Source organism: Melanostigma gelatinosum, assembly GCF_949748355.1.
Source record: "Melanostigma gelatinosum genome assembly, chromosome: 13".
Classification (NCBI taxonomy): domain Eukaryota; kingdom Metazoa; phylum Chordata; class Actinopteri; order Perciformes; family Zoarcidae; genus Melanostigma; species Melanostigma gelatinosum.
Window position 1 is genome coordinate 18,097,053 of NC_136646.1, and position 27,349 is coordinate 18,124,401.

Below are 27,349 nucleotides of genomic sequence, written 5' to 3' on the forward strand. Positions count from 1 at the left end.
TTGTGGTTATTTTGCAATCTTGCACTGGTCACATGAGCCTCTCACCCCCCCCCCCCCCCCCCCCATGTGTGGGTTCATGGACATTTCATCCACTCTGCTCCAAAAGATCAGCGCATAAAGTGTCAACTAATCTTAACACATATAGTTTTTATATATATATATATATATGTTTGCTTCCTTTGGTTGCCTGTGGGGCGCCACTGGCAGTGAGCAAGTGAATAAGACATGCATGTTTATACAAACTAAACCCATCACCAACAATACCAGGTTTGCTGACTGGCTGTTAATATTACAACAATGTTGCAGTGCTACTCGAGGTTACTGACCTGATTTCCCACCATGCTTTTGTGGGGTTCCCCCTTTGCGTTCATGTGACAGCATGTTCACATCTTGGCTTTAATTTAAATGTAAACAAAGCATCCCTTGCCAATTGTTTACATTATTAATAATGTATGTGTATTTTTTACTGGAAGACGCCATACTTTGCAGACTAAATTAGATATATAACTGTACTGAGGGGTACAGAGTTGGTATTTATTATCCATTTCATTGGTCAAAAAATTGTAATTTAACCTCATATTTTATTCTGTAAGGCCACCTGTGTCCCTCCAGGTCACTTCCCTGCTGCTACTGTACTAAGATAGAAACACATGATGCAATCACTAGACACAGAGATGTGACGTCAGATCACCCCACTCGGCTCCTGAGCATCCCATTGGTCGATTTCCCTGGTTCTACAGGATGAGCTGCTGCTGCTTCGAGTCAAACAAACTTGTCTGCTTGTCTGTCATCAGCTCACGCCCCCTCGGCTCTCATTGGCTGTTGGGGGCAAACCCATAATAAACACATCCATGCTGTTTCCCTGAAACATATATGCCTGATATTAAAACGTATGTACAGAACTGGGATGAATAGCACGGGTTGATTTATTATATATACAACACATTACATTTATACACCGTAGGTAATGCTTTTGTAATCCTTTTAAATTAAATTAAATAGGTGTTTTGAAGCCAATATACCAGTTTGTTGAGCACATTAATAGTCATGTTTCCATGTACGTTATTGTATTATAAAATGATGGCACATGCTCCACATTATGTCACCTCTTCAGTCAAATAATCAAAACAACCCTGAGAAACAAGAGTACATTGGAATCCATCACAAAGGCGGTGATTGGCTGGCGAGCCTGTCAATCATCGTCGACTGGGTGGGTTCGCCGTAAACTCGTCAGTACTGAATGAGCTCCAGTGTTTGGCTTGGATTAACAAGTTTCCCTGGACCATCATGAGGGTAGGAGTGAGTGGTTAGTTTGACACATCAACACAAAGTTGCAGCTCGGGATCTGACGCTTTTGGCAAATGTAGGGACGCGAGAAGTTTCCCCATTTTTTCGTCTCTGAGCGACTCCACAGCCAGTCAAGTGTACATCGGAGAGCCAGACACAACAGTAACGATGAACAGCCTGTCTTTTGACGATCCTTCGTTGGATCATCTGGATCCAACACTGTCGCTAAATGACTCCAGCGAGATTGACACGGCCCTCTTAAGCGACATTGATGGTAAGACAATATAACAGTGTGTGTGTTAGCTCATCTAGTTACGTTTTAACATGAGCTAAACTGCATAAACACTGCTTGTAATGCCATGTGTTTAGTTTGACTTGCCTCCTGTGTTTCGCATCTAATGTTCAGTCTAAAATACTTATTTATGCCAACATTAAGCACCACCAGTGATCAATTTAAAGGGCTTCAACTCACGTCGTAACGTTAGTATAAGAGTAGCTAGCTAACGTTAACCGTTTAGCTAGCTAGTATTCTGTGTACGTTAGCTGATGTTGATAACAGGCCGTCTTGTCTACGGAGTTGTGTCTTACACACACTAGTCAGAACTCGCCATCATAATCTGTTTTCGTATTAACCGATTAATAGAGCGTGCTAGCTAAACTGGTAGGTTATGCTAAGCTAGTAGGCTAGGCTAACGTGAGTGTGCCCCGCCCCCAGCCTGCGCCACAGACAGAGGTTACTGTCGTTCATTCCTCAGCTGACCAACTTAACAAATATTGTGTATATATATATATATGTCAAGAAATAAATATGTTATTTATATTACTATATGTGCTATTGACACTTTATTTTCTTCTGTTTTTTGTAAACACGTTCTTGTTTACGTTTGTAGAAACGTAATATACTTAACAAATGTAAAACAGCTTGTGCCTATTTAGCTAAATACTTAGCAGAGCAATCCAAATGTTTATGTTTGTGTTATGGTCACATTTTCATCACCGGTTTAATGTAATACATATGGAGTAAATCAAATTATTTTATTATACATATATGAGGAGTGTACTATTTTCATTTCCAAAGACTTTAATACGCTAATGTGTATTTTCACGATGATGGTCAAAGGATATTAGTGCAAAGCACCACTGCGTAATGCGCATTATGCAGACGTGCTCGCATCTTCCTAAATGTGACCGACAGTAACCCTCAGTGTTGCTGCTCGATGGTAACCTCGCGCGGAGCCATAGACCGCGCGCTCTCTCTCTTCCCTGTCTTGGGCTGATCAGCATAGCAAGTCTCTGAGACGCGCTCTGATTGGCCAAGAGCGATCGCCTCATACACTGGACTATAAAAGCAGGCTGCTGCGTTTCCACTGCAGACAGAACATGCACTCAAGAGTGGCCGTGGTTTTTGTTGCGACGTATCCTGTCTGAGCTTCATCAGGTCAAATTAGAGACTAAAAATATACTCAAATAAGAGCAGGATATATGCATATTAGAGTACCCTGAATACACTTTGAACATGATATTTTTCATACAGTTGTAAAAGCATTTCCCATTAAACAGCAGTTTGTATGTGCAAAAGATAATGTTCAGACATGTTCATATCATGCTAAAGAGACTATAATCAAATTAGTTTTACAATTCTTTCATATGTTTGTCGAGCAATGCAGTACATTTGACAAGTTTTCTGCTTGTCTTTTGCAATACTTTTGTACTTTGTATGTCAACACGCATTCTGAATTGGAATCAGTTATTTATCCATTCATATCAAATTTAGGTTATTCTTGAACCCTGATCCTAATTCATGATATATCTGTTTTGAGTATGAAAAGGAACCAAAATGTTTTCAAGGTAAACACTTTATTTGATCAGTTTCAAGCTGCCCCACCTGTCATTTTTATTTTTCAAACTATTTGATTCTCATTTTGGATTAAAAAAAATCTGAACTACAGAACAATTAAAATATTCTCTGTTTTCTTTATTTTTTTAGCAATGCACTATTTACATTTTTTGAATGTTTTATACTTTTTTTTTTTTTTTTTTGTATCTTTGAGTTTTACATTCTGGCATTAGTTCGGTCTTGGGCGAAATTTTTGAGGGCTCTTCCTGATCGGTTATATCATAAACAATATGCATGTGGGTTAATGAATGGTTAACCAGCAGCGTAGATGGAAATGAAGGAGATCCGGTTTACGACTGAGAAGATGTTTTCAGGACTCGATAAGCCAAACTGACATCATGTTTCTATACAAATGTCTTGTCAATTTTAAACGGGCTCCAATTTAAAAACTGCAGATTTCCCGTGTCTGTGCACCAGAGTTCTCTTGGATGATTCTGATATATTTTTCTACTTTTTCAGTAGCAGTGACGGTGGTTCTGATTTCTCTCCCTCTTCAGACATGCTACAGCTCATCAGCAACCAGGACATGGAGTTTGGAGGACTGTTCGATAACCCTCCATACACAGGGCCTCCTCTCACCCAGGAGCCTCCTGGTTTGTCCCAGTCCATCACCACACCTCCAGCTCCAACCACCACCACCACCACCACACCTCCACCTTCGTCGTCCTCTTCCATCCTAAGCAGTAGCCCACACCTGGATGCACTCCTGGGCCCTCCCATCACCCGTAGCTCCTCCACCCCAGACAAGGCCTTCCAGCCCCCCACCTTCCAGAAGTCCCCTCTGGCCCAGGTTCCCAGCTCCACGCCGAGGCAGCAGCCAGCCTCCCCGCCGCAGGCCCAGAGCCTCAGACAGCCCCAGGTGGAGCAGCCCCAACCCATTCTCAGCCCGCCTGCCCCAGCCCGGACAGCTTCACCTCATGGCTCACCAGCACTAAACCCACCTTTCAGCTCCACGGCCCAGGTCCTCTTCACCTCGCCTGCGCCCCAGACTCCGCCTCAACCCCAGCCGCAGGCACCACTTCAGGCCCAGGTGCAGTCTCAACAGGTCCGGGCCACCTACAGCAACCAGAACAGCTACACAAGTAAGCGCTCTTTGATGGCGATGAGGGTTTATTCTATTGTTTATTAGTACAGGATATCTACAGGTCCTTGAGGTTTTTATTTTAGCCAATAGGAGCTATAATGTTTGGTTTGGAAGCACAGGACACACAAACCAACCCACGAGCCCAAAGCATTATCTCACGACCGTACAATCACTGAACTCGCCCCAGTGCAGCCGCAGTGCCCAGCAAGGTGGCTCTTCGTGTGTATTGCATTCACTGAGCTAGGTCACTAGGTTATTCAACCTCAGCTGAACTCGTATCCCAGTCCACTATCTATCAGACTTTGCTCAACGGTGTGAGATAAGTGAAAATGCTCCGTTTGGGCAAAGCCTATTGTATATGTACATACGGCGGCATATCTGCAGCAGCCATGTTGACATTAACACCTGATTGTGTCTGGTATTAGTTTAGTTAATATGGCCATCGCAGTAGCTTTAGAATTGAACATAAATGTATGCACAGGCATCATATGCACTGTGTTTAGTGTCTGTAGCGAAACACTCATTTACAACCGTGGCAGAAAAGTAGTAAATAAAACGTTGCTTCTTAGATGCAATAAATGTTTATTGCTCCTGTAAAACTCCCGATCCTGGTACTAACAGGTGAGTGCGATGGAGCAGCCGGAGCTTATAAGAATAATAAGGTGACACACTGAATGTTGCTATCCCTTATTTCCAATGAGATTGTATTTCCCCTATTGGCCTACAGACCCATAGACAAAGGCTTGCACAGTGTCAAGTGTAGTGGTGTTGCATCAACAACCAATAATAAGTTTAAACCAATGTCACAAAAGTGTTCACAAACTGCCACATCACAGCAGTGAAAAGACCACTGGTCCTATTTGACTTTGCTTTTTATAGCTTCTATTAGCTGATACCATATACTGATACAATGTATCGGTTCATCTATAATTTCTTCTTTTATAATATTCAACTCCAAAATTGCAGGTGAGATTTGTAAAGGACACAGGGGTATTGTTTTCTGTTGCTGCAATAATTGGGTGAAAGCAATTTAGCAGTTGCTTCATGGTATTACTTTAGTGTGCAGTTGCTTAAAAGCAGTTGATGAGGTGGATCGTTGTGTGTGTGTGTGTGTGTATATTTCATACAATTATGCTTGAATGCAGGCTGACAAAAAATCTTTTGCTCAACTATTTCCCAGCTGTCAGTCCCAGCAGCGTGAGCCAACCCACCGCCACCATCTTGTCGTCCCCCCCTCCAAGTGTTCAGCCAGTGACCATCCAGGCTCAGCTCCAAGGGCTGACCACCACGTCTGCTCTCCTGGCCACGTCGGCGAGTCCCCCGGTTCAAAGCATCGCACCCCACATGCAGCATGTACCCGTGAGTACCTAAACGTACTTGTACATGCAAAACGCATGCAGCGTACTCGTTGTATAACTGTATATCTTTACTGTACTTGTGTGCCACGTCGCAGTTGTTGCTGCAGCCCCAGTTCATCAAGGCGGAGTCTCTGTTGCTGACCACTCTGAAGCACGACCCCTGCATTGTCACTACCATGTCCTCCGCAGCCCTGACCACCACCACCCCAATACAGAGCGCTTCACTACAGGTAGGCACATCATGTGCAACACAATGCTGAGCTCAAACAATGATCAAATATGAGCATTCCTTCGGTAACTGTCTTCCTTATTTTCTGGCTGCCTGTTCTACCTCTTTAGGCCTTTATGGGCGGTGGCACCATCCTGACCGCGGTGCCGCTCATGATGGACACCGATAAGATGCCGATCAACCGCATCACCATCAGCGGTAAGCCGTTCGGCCAGCCGCACAAGGGAGAGAAGCGCACGGCCCACAACGCCATCGAGAAGCGCTACCGCTCCTCCATTAATGACAAAATCCTGGAGCTCAAAGATATGGTGGCTGGTACTGAGGCCAAGGTAGGAAAGAGTTTTTAATTTAAATACATTGCGAGAAAAATCTGTCAATCTGCAGAAGAAAAAGAAGCTAATGTTATCATTGTTTTGTTTCTACTTCCTTATAGCTCAACAAGTCTGCAGTGCTGAGGAAAACCCTCGACTACATCCGCTACCTGCAGCAGTCCAACCAGAAACTCAAACAGGAGAACATGGCTTTTAAGATGGCAGCCCAGAAAAACAGTACGTGCTAAAAAAAAAAAAAAAAAAAAACCCCGTCTTTGTTATTCCACAACAGCTTCTCTGCTATTTCTTTTCATTCAAAGCAAGTCATTCAATTGACCTTTTGTGATGCGGTCTATTGATAGCTACGGTTATCCTGAAATGATCGAAGTGAAATTGAAGGCTGGAGATGTCTTTACTCTTGTGCCACTGATTGACCTCCTGGCTCCTCGTCTTCCCTTTCCTCTTTCTTCAGAGTCTCTCAAGGACCTGGTTGCCATGGAGGTGGATGCGCCGGCTGATGTGAAGAACGAGCTGCCGACCCCGCCGGCTTCAGACGTGGGCTCCCCCACCTCCTTCTCCCACTGTGGCAGTGACTCAGAGCCTGACAGTCCAATGGGGGAGGACACTAAGGTACGCATGGTTAAGAAATAATATCTAGCATTTGTGTCCGTAACAGGTAAAATCCTCAGTCAACCAGCACCGTTCTTCATCCGAATAAAATATGCAGTCACTGTCTGCGTCTACACTTTTGCCACATTGCCGTATCTCTGTGGTCTCTTTTATTTAGCAGCCGAGCGTGGGCGTGCTAGACGGACCGGCAGCAGGCGGCAGTGCTGGCGGCATGTTGGACCGCTCCCGCATGGCTTTGTGCACCTTCACCTTCCTCTTCCTCTCCCTCAACCCTCTGGCCGCCCTGCTCTGCTCATCCGGCAGCAGTTCAGCTGGAAGCGCAGCAGCCTCCGCCCCCCATCACGCAGGACGGAGCGTCCTGGGTGTGGACATCGCAGGTAGCGTGTAGCCGCTGTCGGTGGGAGTGTCACAGGAATGAGCTGGTTTTGAAAGTATGTAAGAATCTGATTTCGTGGGATGTATCGCATGATGAATTCAATGTGTTTTCCGTAGCGGACTCGTGGGGCTGGATGGACTGGATGCTGCCAACTATACTGGTGTGGCTACTGAACGGTATTCTGGTGTCGGGGGTTCTGATCCGACTGTTGGTGTATGGAGAGCCTGTAACCCGAACACACTCTGGATCTTCTGTCTTGTTCTGGAGGCACCGCAAGCAGGCTGATCTGGACCTAGCTAGAGTATGTATAGATATAAGATCTGTGTCCCGATATTCTTTTTTTCATTTTTTTTCATACCCTTTTTCTGTTCTTCTTCATCATCATCCCTGATCTCTTTCCCCCTCCCCCAGGGAGATTTTGCCCAGGCCAGTCAGAACCTGTGGACCTGTCTGAAGGCTCTTGGTCGTCCCTTACCCATCTCTCAGTTGGACCTGGGCTGTGCTGCACTCTGGTCCCTGCTACGGTTCTGCCTCCAGCGCCTCTGGGTGGGCAGCTGGCTGGCTGCCAGGGCTGGAGGGCTGCGATCGGACCGCCCGTTGAAGGAGGACGCCCGCAAAAGCAGCCGCGACGCCGCCCTGGTTTACCACCGGCTGCACCAGCTACACATGACGGGTCAGTTGGTGGGGGGGGGGAAACCCACTGTTTCTAAATAAATCAGTGCTGTGTAAGACTGAAGGGTGGCATATTGAAGCGACAGAATCCCAGTCGATTTAAGAGGAACCTTTCTTAGTCAGTCTATGTTGATTCAGTGGCTATAAAAGTTTGTCCACTAAGTTTGCAAAATCCTTTGATGATAATTGCATCACTGTTATTCTATGTAAAGTAATATATATATCATGTTTTTGTCCTATATCTGTGCATACAGGTAAGCTGAATGGTAGCCACCTGTCAGCAGTGCATATGGCTCTCAGTGCGTTGAACCTGGCGGAGTGTGCTGGCTCCTGTCTGCCTGTAGCCAGTCTGGCTGAGGTCTACGTCTCTGCAGCCCTCCGGGTCAAAGCCAGCATGCCCAGGATCCTTCACTTCACCTCCGTAAGTCCCCCATTTAGATTGTGCAAATGTAAAACTTTATTTAATTGTTTTTGAGTCCTTGCACATTATCCTGTTTAGAGTTAGAAACACAGTTGTTCATGACCCCGGGACTTGATTCTGTCCACTTTCGACTCATTTAAGACGTGAGAGTGAAGAGCTTATCTTAACTTTTTACTCCGATAGCGAGTGTTCCTGAGCAGCGCCCGCCAGGCGTGCCTGTCTTCCAGTGGCAGTGTGCCTCCAGCTATGCAGTGGCTGTGTCACCCACTAGGTCACCGCTTCTTCGTGGATGGGGATTGGGCTATTCGCAGCACTCCTAAAGAAAGCATCTACAGCCAGGCTGGCAATACTGGTCAGTGCAGACGAAACGCAGTGCAACACTCCATGTGGCCCAAACAAACCCCCGTGTGGGTAGATGCACATTGAGAGGCAGATGTATGTTAATGCTCTGTTAATGGGCTTCTTACAGTGGATCCTCTGGCCCAGGTGACTCAGGCATTCAGGGAGCATCTCCTGGAGAAGGCTCTGTACTGTGTGGCCCAGCCTCACCAAGAGAAAACTCCCCGCCAGGGAGAGGGGTGAGGGAACAAACCACACTTCACAAATAACTGTTTTTGATGCTGCTCACCCCGCTGGAATTTGTCTCGCGACAAACAGGATTGATTTGAAAATGTCATTGTGTGTTCATGTGGCGGCAAAGTAACCATTCGGTGGGTGTCTCTCCTCAGGGAGTATGCTGATGCCCTGGAGTACCTCCAGCTGTTGATTAGTGCGTCGGATGCAGCTGGTGCCACCTCCCAGTCCTTTGCTATTGGCTCCAACATGGCCACCGTGACCGGTAAGTCCTTTCTGTCACCGACTCATTTCTTTGTCTGAGAAGAAAGAAACCAACCGCTGTAAAGACACTTCATCTTGAACATTTGGGAAAACTCGAGGCACCTTTTTAATGGTGGAACATCAAAAGCATTAAAGCCAATTAATGGCAAGCAGTTTCAAAAACAGCTTCTACGGCAAAACACTCAAATGTAGATTTGGGCTCCTTACTTTATTACTCGGTGTCTTTTGAGAGAATTGCCTTCGCCTTTCCCCGCATCATTCAGTCACCTGCCCTCGACTCTTTGCTTTCCTCAATGTGAAGCACTGAGATAAAGTTCATCTTTTATACTTTTGAGATTGGGTGGCTTGATTTCCGCTGGGTTGACTTTCACCCTCCCACCACTTTCGTCCTCACTGATCACAGATCTGAGCGAAAGGGGTTTAGGTGAAAGGGAGGCATCCACTAGATTGCTTCATCTATCTTCAGCGCTGTCAAATCGGTGATCACCTTGAGAGGAGGGAGGGAAAGGGAGACTGTGCGGGATTTTAATAAGAGACTTTTCTTGGCAGAGCCTCGGGTTGCTCACAGTAGTGTGTGTGTGTGTGTGTGTGTGTGTGTGTGTGTGTGTGTGTGTGTGTGTGTGTGTGTGTGTGTGTGTGTGTGTGTGTGTGTGTGTGTGTGTGTGTGTGTGTGTGTGTGTGTGTGTGTGTGTGTGTGTGTGTGTGTGTGTGTGTGTGTGTGTGTGTGTGTGTGTTGCCCAATGTTAAATGGAGTAGTTTTCCCTCATGGGGGAGTCGTCAAAATGGCTGCTTTCTCTCAGCATGTTGCGACGATGCCAGAGAGGAGAAACAGATTGATTCAGAGGTCAAAATACTGACAACAGCTCTGTGTGTGTGTGTGTACACTCATGCATGTTAAATGTGAAAGCGGGCAGTGGGGGATTCAAATATTTGCAGGTTTGTCTGTCTGCGGGTGTCTCACCTTTTGACTGTTGTTGTTCCAACGTCCAGGCTGTGACCCTCACTCCAAGTGGTGGTCCTCCGTCACTGTGGTGATCATCAACTGGCTCCAAGGAGATGACGCCGCGGCCGAGAGACTGTATCCGACTGTCGAGCACCTGCCCCGCAGTCTGCAGACCGCAGAGTAAGTTGGACACACACACACACACACTGGAACATCTGCAGCCAGACTAAGACTGTTTTTCATAACCTTTTGTCTGCAGAGGACAGACACACATTTCCACTTCTTTAACCTGTGTCCTCTGTCTCTTTTTTTTTTTTCCGCCCTCGCTCTGTCAGGAGTCTTCTGCCCAAGACGTGTCTGAACACATTCAGGGCTGTGCGAGCTCTGCTGTCCAAGCCAGAAAACTGCCAGCTGAGTCTGAGCTACAGCGACAAGGCCAGCGTCCTGCTCCGAGACAGCCTCAACCTAGGACCACACTGCCACAGCTCCGGTTTAGACAAGGTACACACACACACACACACACACACACACACGCTTTCCCACAGACTGTGAATCCCCCTGTAGCAGCTCCTCTCTGTGATACAGCGGCGTCCTACCCTCTGGCGCGCAGCAGATGGTGATGCTGGTGGCTAGGTAGCCTCACAGTGTGTGCATGTCTACGGCCAGAGCTGTGGTGCATTGTAGTTGCATTGCATGTGTGTCTCAGCCGAGTGCAATGTTCCTGCAGTGCAACACAGAGCTGGGCCACTAACAGCAGAACACACACACACAGTGGGGATGGAAAGTGCCCTTAGACTTTGAGTGGAGCTCTGTTGTAGTTGGTGCTGGGCAATATCTCTGTGTGTAATTTGTCTGCTATCATTCTAATCACTGAATGTTTGTTTTTATTAATGGAAATAATGACGCATAGATTTAGTGTGTAACACTATAATGTAATTACCAAATCAGATTTCACCAAGGAGTGTCTGAGAATGGCAACTGAAGTTTGACATAGGAAAAAAACATTTTTTTCCTCATCTTGTGTATTTCTCCCTCTCTCTCTCTAGGTTGTCCAGTTGCTCTTGTGTGATCTCCTGTTGGTGATGAGAACCAATGTGTGGCGCCTGCAGCAGCAGGGGGCCGGTCCTGCTGGGTCAGGGTCGGTGGGTACCAGCGGCCCGGTGGGAGTCCACCAGGCGTCCCCACCGGAGCTCCAAGGCTTTCAGCAAGACCTCAGTTCCCTACGCAAGCTGGCACATAGCTTCAGGCCTGCGATGCGAAGGGTACGTACAACAGTATTAATCCCTACGGTTTAGTTGTTTAGCTCATGCAAGTTTTGGGGCTTTCGGTGTTTTGCTGATGTACATTCAATCCTGTTCTCTCATCTTATTTCCTCTCAGTCCAACACACAAACAGACGTCCAGCACAAAGTCATTGACAGACACTCTGGGGATGATTAAAACAAGATGAACACACCTAAGCAGCGCTTGTGTTTGTCTGTTTACATTGTCAGGCATTTAAAACCACGACTCATCAAAATGGGACTTACAATCCTCAGGAGATTGACTCACAGGCATCAAGACAGATTCTTTCGTGCAGCACATTGCCTGGAAGGGTCAGACACGAGGGCGACACATTAAGGGAAGCACATAGACATCCATTCTTTTTGTGCACATAATTGCAGGCAGCCCATGATACAATTATCTGTTGCAACAGACAGACAGACAGACAGACAGACAGACACCCCTGAGGCAAGTGTTTAGCAGCGTTGTTCGCAAGGCTTCAAAGTCTCTCTGAGGTGGAGCTGAATGTTATGTATGAGTCATCATCCCTCCTCCTCCTCCTCCATCTCTTTCCAGTTGTTCCTTCATGAAGCTACAGCCAGGCTGATGGCGGGAGCCAGTCCCACCCGCACACATCAGCTCCTGGATCGCTCGCTGCGACGCAGGGCAACGCCTGGAGCCAAGACAGGTGTGTTTGGACGCACTTATGTTGATTTCATTTTAAAATGTATTTATTTTTAATTCATTTATTTATTTATTACAAGTAATTCTGTCTATAGGCAGAATGGTTTGATCATTTTTATTTATTTTTTAATCGTGCAAACCTTAATTTCCTCAGTTGTGATATTTTCTATTAATTGTCGTATTTGCTGTTGATGCTTTACCTATTAAACCTACTGGATGTGGATACATCATTTCTCACTGATGAGATGAGTTCATGTCTGTTGTGTTTTCTCTCGGTATTGTAGGCAGTACGAGAGGCTCTTATAACATAATCATAATCGTTGTTTTTACGAGTTAGCTATATATATCATGCTATAATCCGGTAGCTTTAAAGTAAATTTCCAATTTACTGAGAAAATAAAACTGTGGATTCTGCTTCACTTTTTAGATGTGTGTTTTCTTGCAACTTTTAAAATAGAAGTTGTAGAGAGCTGAGAGACGCCGAATGGCTGGAATCAGTAGCTCTAATCGGCTTCTCATTCGTTTTGCCCAATTGTTCTCAACACTTAATCCCATCGGTAATTAAATAAGAAGCCGCTGCCGTCTGATAGGCCGAGGACATCAAGAAGCTCACCCGAAATACCGCGCCAATGACATTATTTGTGTATTTTCTGTGCAGAGGAGTGCGAGACGCGGCCCGGCCAGCGGGAGCAGGCAGAGGCCGTGATGTTGGCGTGCCGCTACCTCCCCCCCTCCTTTCTGTCGGCTCCCGGCCAAAGGGTGGGCATGCTGGCGGACGCAGCCCGCACCCTGGAGAAGCTGGGAGACAAGAGGACCCTCCACGACTGCCAGCAAATGATCATCAAGCTGGGCAGCGGCACCACCGTCACCAACAGCTAGAGGGAAGGAAGGAAGGTGGGGAGGGGTTGCTGAGAGACGTGCATTGACACTGTATATAAAAACATCTCTGAAATACAAAAACACACAGAAAAGAAATCCCCACAGAGACACTACCAGACAGTCTCTGGCTTTCTGGCTTTCTGCAGCTATTGAGCACATTTATTAAACTATCCAGATTCATATCAACCTGAAAGAATTCTCTTTTTGGACTGTCCCACATCAGGAAGCACTTGTTGAGTTCACATTCTTGTTGCAATGGATTATCACAAGAATAAAGGAAGCGCACTTAGCGAATCCCCTTGTGAGACGGCGTTGCAGTGCCACAGTTTGACCACAGAGAGGAGCCATCACGTCCTCTTAGTGGACGTTGCAGTGTGACTGATGCGTGTGTGTGTGTGAAGCGTGACAGAGATACTTGCCCTGCACTTATTCAGTATAGTCCCACCCACGATATTTTCGACACAGATGCACCTTTTACGGCACGAGTGCTCAGTGGGTTGGAGTGGCGGTCTCCCCTGATTGGCTGCAGAGTGAGGGGGGGGGGGGGGGTCTCTTGTTCGTGGGAGGAAAAGGACCGAACTGTCATCGGTCCGACCGTGGGCCTGTTCAGTGTGACGCCGCTCCGCAGGTTGTTCAAATAGTGTTGCAGTATGAATCATCTTTTCACCGGCGATAATCTGAGGAGAGGCGACCCCCCCCCCCCCCCCCCCGAACAAGGGCCGTGTATCTATCTGCACTAGCCCTGTGCCCAGCTGATTTCAATGAGAAGTAATAATATGGCTTCATGAAGTTATTGTCATCGAGGTCATTATTTGTTTTGCAGTGTACATATTTTAAAATGTATTTATAATCTGTATGATATTTTGATTCAGCAGTATTTTGCGTACGCAGAGTGATAAATGCTTATTTTTCTTCCCCTGAAAGCTGTTTTCTTTGGGAGCTTTTGAATCGTCCGGTTACTGTACTGAGGCGGTCAGAATGGAGGCGGTATCGAGTTATGCGTGTCACGTCGTCTGACTCAATTGACCTTTTGCACTGTTGCACACGTATGCAACGACGACATCGAAATGATTTGGCAGACAACTGGAACTATCACGTTAACCTTTGGCACTTTTGCAACAAGTTACACGATGCAGACGGTTTCAAAAATACGGTAATCATTTTTTTCCTTTCCCCCAAAGAGGGCCTGTAGCGAATCTCCTGGTTTTCCTTTGCAGCTCCAACATAAAGAGCAATACTTGCTCTTCATGTCATTGTGGTTTCATGCTCCTAGAGAACCATCGTTTATTTATTTTTAGAGATGTAAAATAAAAACAAAGAACTTTGGCATGTGTTTGTGTCCCAGGACCAGTATGCTTTTTTATAGTGTGTCACTAATGTGAAAGACTGAAAGATTGAGATGAATGAGACGCAACCATGTCTAAAGGTGTTATTCATGTGTCCTGTAAACTGGCATATTTTTATCTCTTGTTCTTTGGTTTCATCCTTTTTATGATGTAAATATTAAAGCATTTTGTAAAGAAGACTGCAATGTTTCCTTTGGTGCTTTCCATTTGAATGGTAAATGGTTTAATACCTCATGATGATGATAAAAGTAATTACAAGTCTCCCTCCACTAAACTCAGATTTATGCAAGTAGGTCATGTGGTTACATGTGAAAATGGGATTAAACTTTTGAAAAGTTTTTTTTTTTTTTTTTTTCAAAAGAATAAATTAATGATTAATGATAATTCTGTAATTTATCAGGAACAGCGTTTTTTGTAAGCAAAGGCCAAAGTTAATTGATATCCTCTTCAGTGCGTTTCATGTTTCTAATTTGAATACTTAACATTGTATTAATGTCAGACTGGAATCTTTGAAATATGACTATAATGATGTGATGATGGTAATTGGACTTGTTTTGACGAATCGTCCCTTTTTACAAACAATAGGCCGGTCCAAATTGTGTCTCCGTGTATGTTAATGTCGGTGCACGTTCAGTAAAGACAAAAAGAGCAGGCGTTGGTCATAGCAGCATTGAAAGGTGCTGGTATATTTCACATTGGCGTTACAAAAAACATTTCAAACAAAGTGATGCTGTGTCGTCGATTCCGAACAAAGACATGAAAATCAATAAAACGGCATGCTCCAACTTATGACAAGTGACATTCCCAAAAAAGGTCTTCATTTTTTTTTTTTCATCAATGGATTCTTTTAATAACATTTTTATAAGCAATAACATATTCCATTTTATAGAAAATAAACATCTCTAGGAAATACTATACACAATTATATTAGTACATCACATCTTACATTTAAACAGCATCAAATACTTATATACACCATTAAATAATGAGCTTCATAAAAGGGAACGTTTGGTGTGGCGTTTTTGCACTTTCCTTTATGCTCTAATACTTAAATATGTCTCCTTTTTGATATGACCAGTACTTAAACTGACACCCTGTACGGGGCATTGTTACATAGCATGGAAGAGCGAAAGAGGCTACATTTGAGATACACGAACAGACTGGTAGTGTTGTGAAATCTGTGTTGAATGTATATCTTTCTGCGTTGGTGTGGTTGGTGAAATAATGATGCATCATGGCAATGTTTAACAGTAATACTTCTGAACTGTACATAGATGTGAGGTGAGATGACCTGACCCCCGGTTGGACCCTTGGAGCCCTGATGACGTCGGCGTCTTCTGTACATGTTGAATGTGCACACACACACAGTTGAAATGGAGTAACACTCTGAAACAGTTTTTTTTTTCCCTTTTTAAAGTTTTTCTTTTTTAATTTCTGAATTACAACAAAGCCTGACATATACCAAGGGTGACGCAATGATGTCGTATAGTCATAATGCACATCAAAATACATCTCCGAAGATAAGAGCGTTATATTAAAATACTGCGTCCATTTTTTTCTTAACTCTTCAATGTCAGAATATTTAGAACCTGTAAAGCACGTCGTCATGTACAGTTTCCTTCTTTTTTTTTTTTGTTTAATTGTGTCTCTTGTTTTAAATACAAACGCACACATTGAGATGGTACATCCAGTGGTTGGCTGCTGCTTTTTTGATGCAATGACATCATGAATTAGAGATGAGCGTCTTCACTCACACAGACACATGAGGCACAAACACACTGATGATGTGGCTGTAGAATGACATTGTGGTTATCGCACATACACGCACGCGCATACACACCTCTTGGCCCACAGACAAGGTGGCCAGAGGGATGCTCCCGTCCAATCGGTGTCCGCCAGGTGTCTGAATATGATAGCAACCCATCCGACAGGCAGAACACACGCACACATTCCTCGCTCTGCATTTCAAACAGCCCCCCTGTGCACTGGGCTCTAGGCACACGGTCTCTGAAGCGTCGTCGTCGTCTATCCTCCTGTTAAACAGTGCCGCTGCCTTCTGCCTTCCAGTGAGGGGCTCAGTCGTGGAAAAAACATTTCCAGGCCGAGTTCAGGGAGCAGCTATTCTCTGCGGAGCCATCCTCCGGGGCTCGTAGCTCCTCATCGCAGCCTTTTATCCTCCCCCGGCCCCACTGGCCGACGCGCCTGTCCGTCATCACTCATCACCGTGTCTTCTAGGTGTAGGTGGCTGTTAGGACAGCATCTTTGTTTGCCTTGCTGGATAGGGGTGACGCTTGCTTGTCTGAGAGGTGGTGTTGGTGGTGGAGATGGTGAACTGGAATATCTTACAGGTCCTGTAGAAGAAGAGAAGAGAGACTGACATGAATTCAAGTCACAGTTTTGTTGTTAAGTCTAAACCATGATAGAAACTGTGCAGTACGTGTTTTTATGGAAAAAGCTGTCATAGATGTACATGCAGGTACACCGCAGGTGGGAGCTCACATGTGTGTGCTATACAGGCACTGTAGTTGGGGCCTCTGTGCAGGTCGGCAGACACGTAAGTGAACTGGCTGCAGTGTGCAGGAGCTGGGGGATGGATGCAGCTGGCCAGTCAACCAGCTCCACTGTGAAAGACACAGCGGGAACGCCTACTAATTGTGCTGGTGTGGTGGTGGTGGTGGTGGTGGAGGGCTTTCTTTCCCCCTATCCGCCTCCGCAGCCCCCCAGTATCTCTCGTTCCCTCTTCCTGTCTTCTCTCTGAACTGACAGTTGCCCATCCTTATGGCCTGGACTCAAACCAGCAGCTTTCGCTCTCTCTGTCTTTTCATCTCCCCCTCTTTCTGTTTACCTCTCTGGAGTAACATTCTTTTAAACCTTCAATCTCACTTGGTTTGTTTTTTTTCTCAATTTCTCCATCCCCGAGTGCTGCCTGTCTCTCTTGTTGCCCTTCTTTTCTCTTCTTCTTTCCATCCCCGTCTCTTTCATTCTCTCGCTCTCTGATCTAACTGCCCCCATTCGTCTTTTGTTCCCACTCAGCCGCAGCACAGAACAGTTTTTTCTTCTCCCTGCCTGTCTCTCTGTGTAGTCGTGTGTGAGCTTACAGATAACCCGTTAATGCACCCGTGTGGACGCACACAGTGTGTGTCCCTTAGCGCTAGAGAAGCCACAGCTGAAGGCAACATGTGTGTGTGTGTGTGTGTGTGTTTGTGTGATTTCATGGATATATGTGTTCCAGCCCTGAACACAGGAAGAGGGGGACCCATGGGTGGGGGTGGTTTGTGTGTGTGTGTGTGTGTGTGCGTATACGTGTGTCTGCTCTTCCCTTTGATTAGGCTGCTCAGCGTAAATTGGCTCTGCACAGACCCTCACACAGACCTTCAGATCCCTCAGCTGATGACAGCTCTGCCTCAGCCCGCTAACAACAATCTCTCTCTCTTGCTCTCCTTTTTCTCTCTGTTTCACATACTCTATTTCTGCCGCTTACAAGTGGGAGTTGAGGTGAGGCGGGGAGAGGAGATGAGAGATGGAGAAGATGGAGGAAAGGATGAGGCGGGATGAAGGGAGGATGACTGAAAGAGTGGAAAAAAGGGAGCTCGCAGGAGATGAGGGGTGAACAGAGTGCGGGAGCTGGAACAGCAGGGAAGCAAAATAAGGGGGGGAGAGAAATAACAAGAGGAGGAGGGAGAGAGAAAGGGTGGAGAGAGCATGTGGGGAGGATAGCAGGCAGTGATGCTGGGTGGGGTGTTTTGATCAGCAGCCAGCTTTTCATCCCTGTCAGTCTGCACAGAAGAGAACAGGAAAGGAAGAGGGAGGGAGGGAAGGAGAGATGCAGAGAGAGGGAGGGAGGGAGGAAGGGAGGCTACTGCCACTGCTGCCTCAATGCACCGCTGCTCCCTGCTGAATGTCAGCGTCTCTCCCTCTCTACTCCCCCCCCCACCCCATCCCTCAGCATTTGACCTTCCTCTTTGCGCTGCAGTGTGAACACGCCACCACCAGATGGCGTCTGTCTTGCAGGAGGGTTGACGTGGAGTGGGCTGTCCATATTAACACAATAACGGTGACCCATTGCAATTGCAGTGGTCTGCAGCCATAACAGTGGGCGTTGAGTGACAGCACTACACGAAGGGCACATAAGTGTTTGCACAGCTACTGGCGGTTGATGGGTTAAGCTTGCCCAAGATCATTGGGTTCATATTGATTTGGTTTCAAAATATCGGTCAGTCCGAGATGAGATCCTGCCCGTCTTGGGATGGGGATGGATAGGGTACTTGATACAGGTGTACGAACACCAACGTGAACCCTCGTGTTCCTTAATTTGAACCTGACTCTGTTCTACAAGAGCTGACAAAATGTGTTTTCTGCTCTGCACTGTATCATCTATCCAGCCATGGTGCTGCTGCTTGTGACAGCAATGTGTGAACTCATTCTTGATTTTTTTTTTTGGCGAGAGGGGGGAAAAGAAAACAAATCAAAATGCACAGCTTGGAGGAGAGAGGCTGTAAATGTTCTAATGGGAACACAAACCTAAAACCGTACATGGACACATGTGAAAACACCAATGTCTGAGAGGTTGTTACCCTGGGTGCTAAATCCTCTCCACGCTCCATTCTTTATGATATGCATGACTCACTGTGAAACGCAGGATGCAGTAATAATTACGTCAAAGGTTTTAAACCCTGAAAACTAAACAAAAAAACTTTTTTTTTATTTGCTTACCTCATGTTTAGGACATTTTATGGAGAAATCATCCTCGTGGAATGTGCAGCCTAGGCCGGGAGAGAGAAAAAAAAGTAAAGGAATAAGCTAGAGTGTTGGACAATAACAATGAATGAAACAAATAGCATGAGGCGAATGCACACATCCCCCCCCCTGGATAAATGATAAAGAGGTAGGGTTAAATGTAAAATGAGCAAGAAAGAGGCAGAGCCAGGGGGATATATATATATATATATGTTGGATATATATATATACATAGAGAGAGAGAGAGAGAGAGAGAGAGAGAGAGAGCAACAGACGAAAGAGAGACACTGAGTGGATAAGTTGCGATGCAGGCAGACAGTCAGATATGGCCGGTGCACTCAGCAGGATTAAAAAGGGCCTCGCTCTGCTCCCTGTGCTGGCTAAAGGCAGACGTGGCAGGCCTTCTAATCCTCGCACTGTACTTCCTTGGCATGCGGTAATGTAAGGGGAAGCCATCCAACAACACATGTGCTGCTGACACACAGACACTCACTTATATTGACAATGACCAGGGACACACACACACACACACAAGCATTGAAGGCAGCGTGGTTTTAAGACGCACGATAGGGTAGCATTAGAGGCAGCATTCAGGCTGGAGGCAGGACGGCACATGTGCACACACACATGCACACACACACACACACACACACACACACACACACACGCACACACACATCCAGTCCCCAGACAGCAGAATGGATGGACGGAGCCACAGGGGCTGTGGTCAATAATGCACACATACACAGCACCCTCCACCCTCTATCTCTTTCCCCCTCTCCCTCTTGCACACTCCAGGATCCCACTTTCCCCTCATCACCCCCTTTATTCAAGGCTCCCTACCTCTTTTCCCTCCCTCCTTCCCTCTTTTGCTCTCTCTTAGCACTCTCAGTCATCTCTTCTCACACTCAACAATCTAACTTCCTGCATGTTTCTTCTCTCATTTTACCCACATCCACCTTTCTTCCCCATGCTTTCGTCCCTCTCCTTTCATTCCTCTCTTTTTTTTCTACCCGTCTTATTTTTTCCTTTCCCGCAACCCACTAAACCCACGTTCACTTTCCCCTTCCCAATTTCCCCCCTCATTTCTCCTCCCTCTCCCTGGCTTTTCTCCCCTTTTCATCCCTTGTTGCGCTCTTCCTTCTCTCGCTGTGGTCTCTTACCTATCTCTTTGGCGCAGACATAGTGGTATTTATGAGAGCAGCCTCTCCAACAGCAGCTGAGGGACGCCCCCACAATCTGGCACTTGTAGCAGCTCTGGGGTTAGTCAGACAAACGGACATATGGACCGAAAATCAACAAAGAAACAAACAAATTGACCGATGGAGGGACATAGGGATAGAGAGGGAAAAGAGAGGAAAAAGTGTCAAAATGTTAACATCATTTTCTCAAAGAAGCTGCATATTATTCCATTTCATTTTTAACTTAACTTAAGCATGCATACATTTCAGAATAGACTGTTTATTGCTATCGTACCGTTTGGACTGAGTTGTTGGAAGCCTCCCTCAGTCCGTATAGCCTCCCAGCTACCATAATTACCCCCTTGGTCCAGATGGCACAGTTTTCATGGGCCCAGTGCTCTTTAGCCTCTGCCTCCACTTGTAGCCTTTTGAACATACTGTCACCACCCTCCTGGTCACTTGAGGCCCCTGTGCTGATGTCCTGGAGCTGCTTCATCCTCCTGAACCTCTCTCGGAGAGTTAATCTTCGAGGACCACCCTCCTGACCCACCCTCTCTGTTCTTTCTGCTCGCCGGTAGCGCCAATGGTGCCTGCTACTACTGCCCTCTTGAGTGCAACCCTCTGTATTGCCCTCCTTTTCTGCGCTGCCCTCGTCCTCGTTCTTTGAGGAGCATGGTTCTTCACTGCTGCTACTGTTGTTGTCATTGGTTTTCTGCGACTCTTCCTTGACGGATTCTGTGTGCTCGATCGTCAACATTTTCCGTGGAACGCCATCCTCTGTGTAGTAGGGTCCGCACAAATCACCTAGGTCTCTGTAATTCGCTGGCTTTCCACACAGGCAACATGTGAGACACCTGCCAATTAGATTTCTTTTCACCAAGGGTCCTTGCAGCATGGCAGCAGTGTGTGGCACTACTTTTGCAACTGTGAAAGGATTCCTCATTCTGAGTATGCCCTTTTTTCTACGTCTCTGAAATACCACCGCATCCTCAGGCTTGTTGACTATGGCACACCAAGAAGAGAAGTCTCTGGAGTTGTTAATCCGTACATAAGGACAGAAAGACAGTTTAGAACTTTGATGGACTGGTTTGCGCCTGATTCTTTTCACAGAAATGATCTCAGTCTGTTTTTCTGATATTGTTACCACAGGACCCACGATACATGTTTCCTTCTTTTCTATTTCCCTTCTTTCCATTTCTTCTTTTTCTCGCTCCTCTTTTTCGGCCCGTTCACATCCTGCAGCCCTCACTACTGCCTCGATAACCTCCATGGCGTCTTTCATCCCAGGTTTTGGCCCAGGCTTTTTGTGGACCTTCATTGGCTTGCCAGGAATCTGCTCTGCTGAGGCTTTGCCTCGTTTCCTCGGAGCTGGATTTGCGGATGGTTTTCTGCCTCTCCTAGGTTTCTGAATGAGTTCTGTGCTGGTTACCTGGGGGGCTTCTGTGATCTCATCTGCGCTGATTGGCAGAGGTATTGTGGACTCTGTGGGGGTTACCGTCTCTTCTACCCTCTCCTGTTGTTGTTCTACTGTTTCAATATTTTTCTCCTCAACTGTCTCCGTTTCTTCTAGAGGAACTTGGCCCTTTCTTTTCTTTCTTCTCTGTTTTAGATGCATCTCATGGTTGTTTTTAATGGCCCTCTGTTTGGCTAGCCTTGGTGTTGTAACTATTAGGCTCCCTGCTTCCAAGGCTACGACTGAGGCATCTGTGCTCTCCACCATGGCCCATCTCTTCCTTTTAGTTCTGGCAGACTTAGTGGGAGCAGATGATACACCTTTTGAGGCCTGTTGTTTCCACTCTCCTAGAGACCCCACTTCAACTGGGGCCTCTATTGAGCTCCAAACCTTGTCAGCTCTGACACCATGCTGTATCCCTGGTTTCATGTGTTCTTGTCTTGTCTCCTCCTTATTCACAATCTCTTCTTCCATCCCTTGTCTCACCTCCTTTGCCTTTGATGCCTCCTGACTCACCTCATGCTTTTCTCTTTCTTGTGCCATCTCCTTTTTTCTCAGTGTTCCTTCACATTGTTTCAGTACTTCCTGTCTAGAATCTATGCTTTTCACTTCTCCTTCTATCACCTCAATGTTATTTATGAGCATAGAGGGCTCACCTTCCTTTAAGACAAGTTGAGGCAAAGCCCTAACTGTCACATCATCCCTTAGATTGCTGTCCATCTGGGGAATTGGGAGGTGTTTCTTTGAGCTTGGAGATGTAATTTTCTGCACCATGGCCTCATATTTCTGTCCTCTGCCTTTGCGTGGTGGGAGAACTTTTGTTTTAGTGGGGCATTGAGGAGGCACCACAGGCACAGCACTAGTGATGTCCGTCTCACTGAGGTTTGCAGGAGTGTCTTTGGGTGGGGAAGTGACCACAGAGACTTTCTTGGGTGGCCCTCGCTTTCTTCTGGGGGCACGGACACCCTTCTCTTTAGGTGTAGAGACAACCTGTTCCACGAGAGGTGGTAAGGGTTTTGGTTTGGGCTTTGGACCCCTCTTTTTCTTTACTGGTGTCGTAGAAAGTTCTGGGCTAGGTTTCCGTTTTATTGGAAGTAATGTCTTTTCTTCAGATTGTTCTGTTAGGACAGGTGAGGCAAGTGGTGCAGGTGGGTCTGCTAGAACATCTGTGGTTTTGACTGCATTAGGAATGGAAGTTGGAGTTTTTTCCAGAGTAACAGGTTCCTCTACTTTTGGATCATCAGTAGCTTTAATTTCTGTTAGTGTCTGGGGAAGACCATCTTCGCCTGTGACTTTTTCTTTTGACAGTTTTTCTTGTGAGGGCTTTCTGGATCTTAAGACCATGTTCTTACCCTCCTTCTCTGGAGCCTTCACTTCGTGTGTGGCTTGTTTTTCGTCCTGGTTTACTGGTTTAACATCCTGGGTTACTTGTGATATTGAAGCTTTTGGGCTCTTTCTGGCCCTGCTTTGCTGTCCTGTCAAAGGTTGAATGGTTTCTTCTTGTTGTACCAGCTTTGTCTTAGAAACGGAGCCTTTAGGGCGACCCACTGAGGCCTTGATGTGTGCAGTGTCATCGAGGGGCAACATATCTGCAGGCCTGGGTGCAGGCTTAGGTCCTGGTTTTGAACCTGGCTTTAGAGCTGGTTTTAGACCAGGTTTTGGCCCAGTTTTTGAACCTGGTTTAGGTCCTGGTTTTCGTTTCACAGGTGTGTCAATTTTCTGTGGCAGCTCTGATTCATTTGGCACAGGTTTTGGTCCTGGTTTAGGTCCAGGTTTTGGCCCGGGCTTTGGTCCAGGCTTAAAACCAGGTTTAGGCCCTGGTTTTGGACCTGGCTTTGCTCCAGTTTTTGGTCCAGGTTTTGACCCTGGTTTGAGCCCAGGCTTTGAACCTGGTTTTGGACCTGGTTTTCTCTTCTCATGAGGCTCAACTTTAGGCGGCAAGTCTGGTGCATTGAATGAACGAGTGCACATTCTCGAACAAAAACCATCCGTTAGCATTTTGGGAGTCTGGCTCACAATAGATTCCTGATGAGCTAGGTCCATTGGATCCGAGAATAACACAGTTTTGCTTGGAGTCATGCAGGGTTTCTGTGTAGGCGAGGGGGCTCCTTCCTCTTCCTTTTCTCCCTCTAAGCTTAGTTGTCGCCTGATTCCCACACCTGAATGCATGATTCTTCTTCTGCCCCTTGCATGCTTACGTCCAAATGCCCTCGGCTGAGCAGATGGGGCCACAGGGTCTGGCTTGGCCAAGGGGGTCACTGCACTGGTGCAGCTGATGCCCGGCTCCATGTCTTCATCCCCTTTTTCGGGGGAGGGAGGAGTGTCTGCCCAGGAGGGGGCTGAGGGAAGTATCGACTTCCCTGGCAGCTGAGGAGAGTCTGGCTCCAGCACTTTAGCATCACTGTGATCAATACGATCCCTGGCCTGAGCTGGAGGTGTTGTCTTGTCATTGAGAGCTGAGAAGACTGGCATAGCAGACTGAGGCTGAGGAGCAGTGTCACCAATGGCTGACTCCTTTGCAGAAGCATCTGCTGCTGCTACATTTGGATGGGCAGGCGTCCCTGCAGGCTCGTTGTCAGTATGGAGCTCTGTACTCTGGCTCTCTGTCCTGCTGCAGAGATCCCCAGATGACTTCTCTTGCCCATCTCTGTTAATGTAATCCTCAGTCGATGACACTTTCTCCCCCTCCTCCAGTTCCTCCCTAACCTCTACAGACAGAGGAGAGGACAGAGAATGTTGTTTCTTTATTTCTCCTTCTCCCTCTTCATCCGCTTCATACTGTGCATCCTCATCCTCCTCTTCATCCTCCTCATCTCGGCTCTCTCTCTTGTCTGAGTTGCTCTCGTCCAAGGCCTCAACTTGGGGGGTTGGAGAGGTGTTCTCTGAGCTATCCTCCTTCTCTGTGGAATATTGATCCTGTTCAAGGTCCCCCCTAGAAATGAAAGGCAATGTTTTCACTGAGCTCTCAGATGCAGTTGGAGACTCCGATTTGAACGCCTCTGATTTCATCTCATGGCCAAAGTGTTCCTTGTGGCTGGAGTCAGAGAGAGCTGCTGGGGACTGTTCAACTGAGTCTCTTGTATCAGGATCATATTTGCTCTGGACCGTTTGGTACACTGTCTCCTTGTAGCAGTAGCTTTTTTCTGTCATTCCTTTGTTAAGTTTGCTGTAGAGAGCCGGACATTTCTCTTCATCTGACCATTTCTCCAGATTCTCTGTAGATTTAGTTGTGTCTGAATCTCTCTCACTGTCAGGAGACTTATCTGTTGACGCCTCCTCTTTGTCAGCTGATTTTTCTGTCCAGGCTAATTCTTCAAAGTTCTCTTTGACAGGCTCGTTGATATGCTGTATATCTGAAGGGGAGTCCCTTTCTTGTTTCATTGGACTGGGGATTGTAATGCTTGTAGGAGACCTCTCATCGCCAATGCTCTTCACTGGAGTATTCATGCCATCCCCTCCCTGCCCTGACTGACATCTAGGGTCAGGGGTAAGGTTGTGCAGACCTGAGTCTCCAGACCTGGTGGACATATCATCTGGAGATGTCATGGAGCATGAAGAGGCTGTGTCCAGGTTGAGTTGTGTGTTATTGGGAGCCTGTGCTGGACTTCTGCCCTGGCCACAGTAGTAGTAACCCCTCTCCAGTTGTTCATCACTACTGCTGGAGTAGCCTCCCTCATGGAGTTCCATGGGCATTGGCTGGTGTTGTGGGGTAGAGTAAGGGTCCTGCATGGGGCCTCCACCAACACTACCACCACCAGCATCTGGATATGGAGGACTTTTGTACTCCTCACCCTTTTTGATGGATGCTCCGCTTCCAGCACTGCTGTTGCTACCTCCACTGTTGCGCTTACCACTTTTCTTGTTGCCCACCAGGGCCTCTGAAAGCAGCAACTGCTGGACATTATTCGAGATGTTCTCTACCTGAGAGGTGAGGGCATTCAGGCTCCACAAGCTGGGGTTTGACAACAGCTTCTCTGAGAAGCGTTCTTTCATGGTGGGGACCTGCGGTGTGGTGGTGTAGCTGTGGGGAGCTGCATGGGGCACATTGGGTGAGGGGTGTGAGCGAGGGGGCATCAACATGGTATTGGTACTGGCTTGCTCCTGCATGCCAGCTGAAGAGGATGAGGAGGAGGAGGCTGCCCCAGGGGTCATGGGAGGTTGGCCATACTGGAATGACTCTGGATTGGTCATTAGTGGTGAAGGTGTGGAGCTGTACGAGGGGGAGCGTCCTAGAGAGCGTGCTGGAGAGTGGCTTGAGGAGGGGCTACAAGTCTGATAATACTGTTCTGGTGATCTGACAGACAGCTCTGAGAGACAGTAGTTTTGTTGGGGTTGGCTGTAGTGTTGGTATTTAGGGTGGGGCTCCTGGGGGTTGGTCATGGCCTGTAAAGGGGGCTGCTGCTCATAACTTCTGGAGGGAGGCTGCTGGTAGCCATAACTGTTCTGGGTCGACCTGTAACCCCCCTGCTTCAGATTGCTGTGGCTGCTCATTTGTCTGCCATACTGGGAATTTGGGGGAATGTTGTAACCTTTATAACAGTGGGGCATAGGGCTGCACTTTTCCATGTATGGCGAAGGAGAGGGTGAGTGCTGGGGGTAGTGAAGGTGACTCTGGGGGTACATGAGAGGGGAGGGGGCAGGGTTAGGGGGGTGGGGCTGATGGTGGGGGCTAGTATAGGCAGGGGTGGATGGCTGGATGCACTGGGTCTGGGTGTGGCCCAGCATGTTCTGGTCCATGTACTGGGAGGAGCCAGGTGCAGGGGTACCACCAGCCTCTATACGCCCCACCATCTCTTGGTCATACTGTGCTAACTGGGCAGAGTCCTCCCATTTCTGCTGGAGGTGGCCCTCACTTATATACGGGGCTGAGTAACTCCCAGGGCCCATGTGGTTACTATAGCCCCCAGGAGCCTGTAGGAGCTGACTGGGGTTTGGTGTGGGCACTTTGCTTCCTCTGTAGGCTTTCTTGGCCTGCGAGGGTGCTGAGCCCCCATTTCCACTCCCATTCCCTCCACCATTGCCTGGGTAACCAGGGTAGGCTTGCTGGCTGTAACAGTCCTTGGGTCCTCCTCCAGTTACGGGTCCTCCAGCTGGAGTCATGCTCGTGGGGTTCGCCAGTGAATGAGCCTCATAGCCGGTTCTGCTGTGTCCGGGGCCTGGGTCTGGATGTGGACCGGGGCCTGGGAGCGGATGCTGGGGGTGGGGATGATGCGGGTGTTGTCGGTAGGTCTCCAGGCGGGATAATTCATGGGGCTCCTGCTGGTAGCAGGGTTGGTTGCTGTGGTAACCACCGCTGCGCTCACGGAAGGACTGCATAACTCCCTCCGTCTGCAGCCGGAGCTGGGAGGGGGAGGTGGTGAGGTGAGACAGGAAAGGGGGAAGGAGGGTTAGGGGTTCTGATGGCAGGGAGAGAGGGGGCGAGAGAAAAGAGAGACAAATTGTGAGGGTTAGTGCCGTTGAGCCGGAGGTTAATCTATCTTGCATTTTCTCCTCTCATGTTCGATGTCTAATTCTACTTTAACATCCATCTGAAGTCAAAGCTAAATTATTTCAATCTTTGAGAACAATTGAAGATGTTTTTTTACACAAACAGTCAAACACACATGTGTGCGCATCCCGTTGATGTTTTACCAAAATTTGGCACGTGTATGTGTGAATCTGCATTCTTGTGTGTGTGTGTGTGTAGAAAATGGCCCCTAAATGGTGCCGGCTCCTAAATCGGCCTCAGCCTCTCAAGATGGAGGGGCAGACGAGTGATGCAG

At 47.2% G+C, this 27,349-nt stretch overlaps 2 protein-coding genes across 3 annotated transcripts; one reads left to right on the top strand and one right to left on the bottom strand.

The window, feature by feature from the left end:
• The first annotated feature begins 1,294 nt into the window (after positions 1-1,294).
• On the top strand, positions 1,295-14,340 carry srebf1 (sterol regulatory element binding transcription factor 1). 2 transcript variants are annotated; one of them, XM_079282328.1, is made up of 19 exons: positions 1,295-1,561; positions 3,682-4,266; positions 5,449-5,627; positions 5,722-5,856; positions 5,966-6,184; positions 6,289-6,403; positions 6,639-6,796; positions 6,954-7,173; positions 7,289-7,473; positions 7,584-7,845; positions 8,099-8,265; positions 8,449-8,617; positions 8,735-8,843; positions 8,994-9,103; positions 10,093-10,225; positions 10,381-10,546; positions 11,092-11,307; positions 11,884-11,995; positions 12,650-14,340. In XM_079282328.1, exons 1-19 carry the CDS (start codon positions 1,456-1,458, stop codon positions 12,868-12,870), a joined length of 3,567 nt encoding a protein of 1,188 aa, XP_079138454.1. In that variant the 5' UTR covers positions 1,295-1,455; the 3' UTR covers positions 12,871-14,340. The 2 variants fall into 2 exon arrangements, with proteins under 2 accessions (XP_079138454.1, XP_079138455.1); XM_079282329.1 differs by having other exon boundaries at positions 6,957-7,173.
• Positions 14,341-16,456: 2,116 nt separating this feature from the next.
• Positions 16,457-26,903, bottom strand: rai1 (retinoic acid induced 1; the record flags this gene model as incomplete). Its single annotated transcript, XM_079281829.1, has 4 exons — positions 16,457-16,567; positions 18,930-18,979; positions 20,117-20,210; positions 20,430-26,903. The coding sequence occupies 4 exons, from the start codon at positions 26,901-26,903 to the stop codon at positions 16,559-16,561; spliced, it is 6,627 nt and encodes a 2,208-aa protein (XP_079137955.1). The 3' UTR covers positions 16,457-16,558.
• Positions 26,904-27,349: the final 446 nt, after the last annotated feature.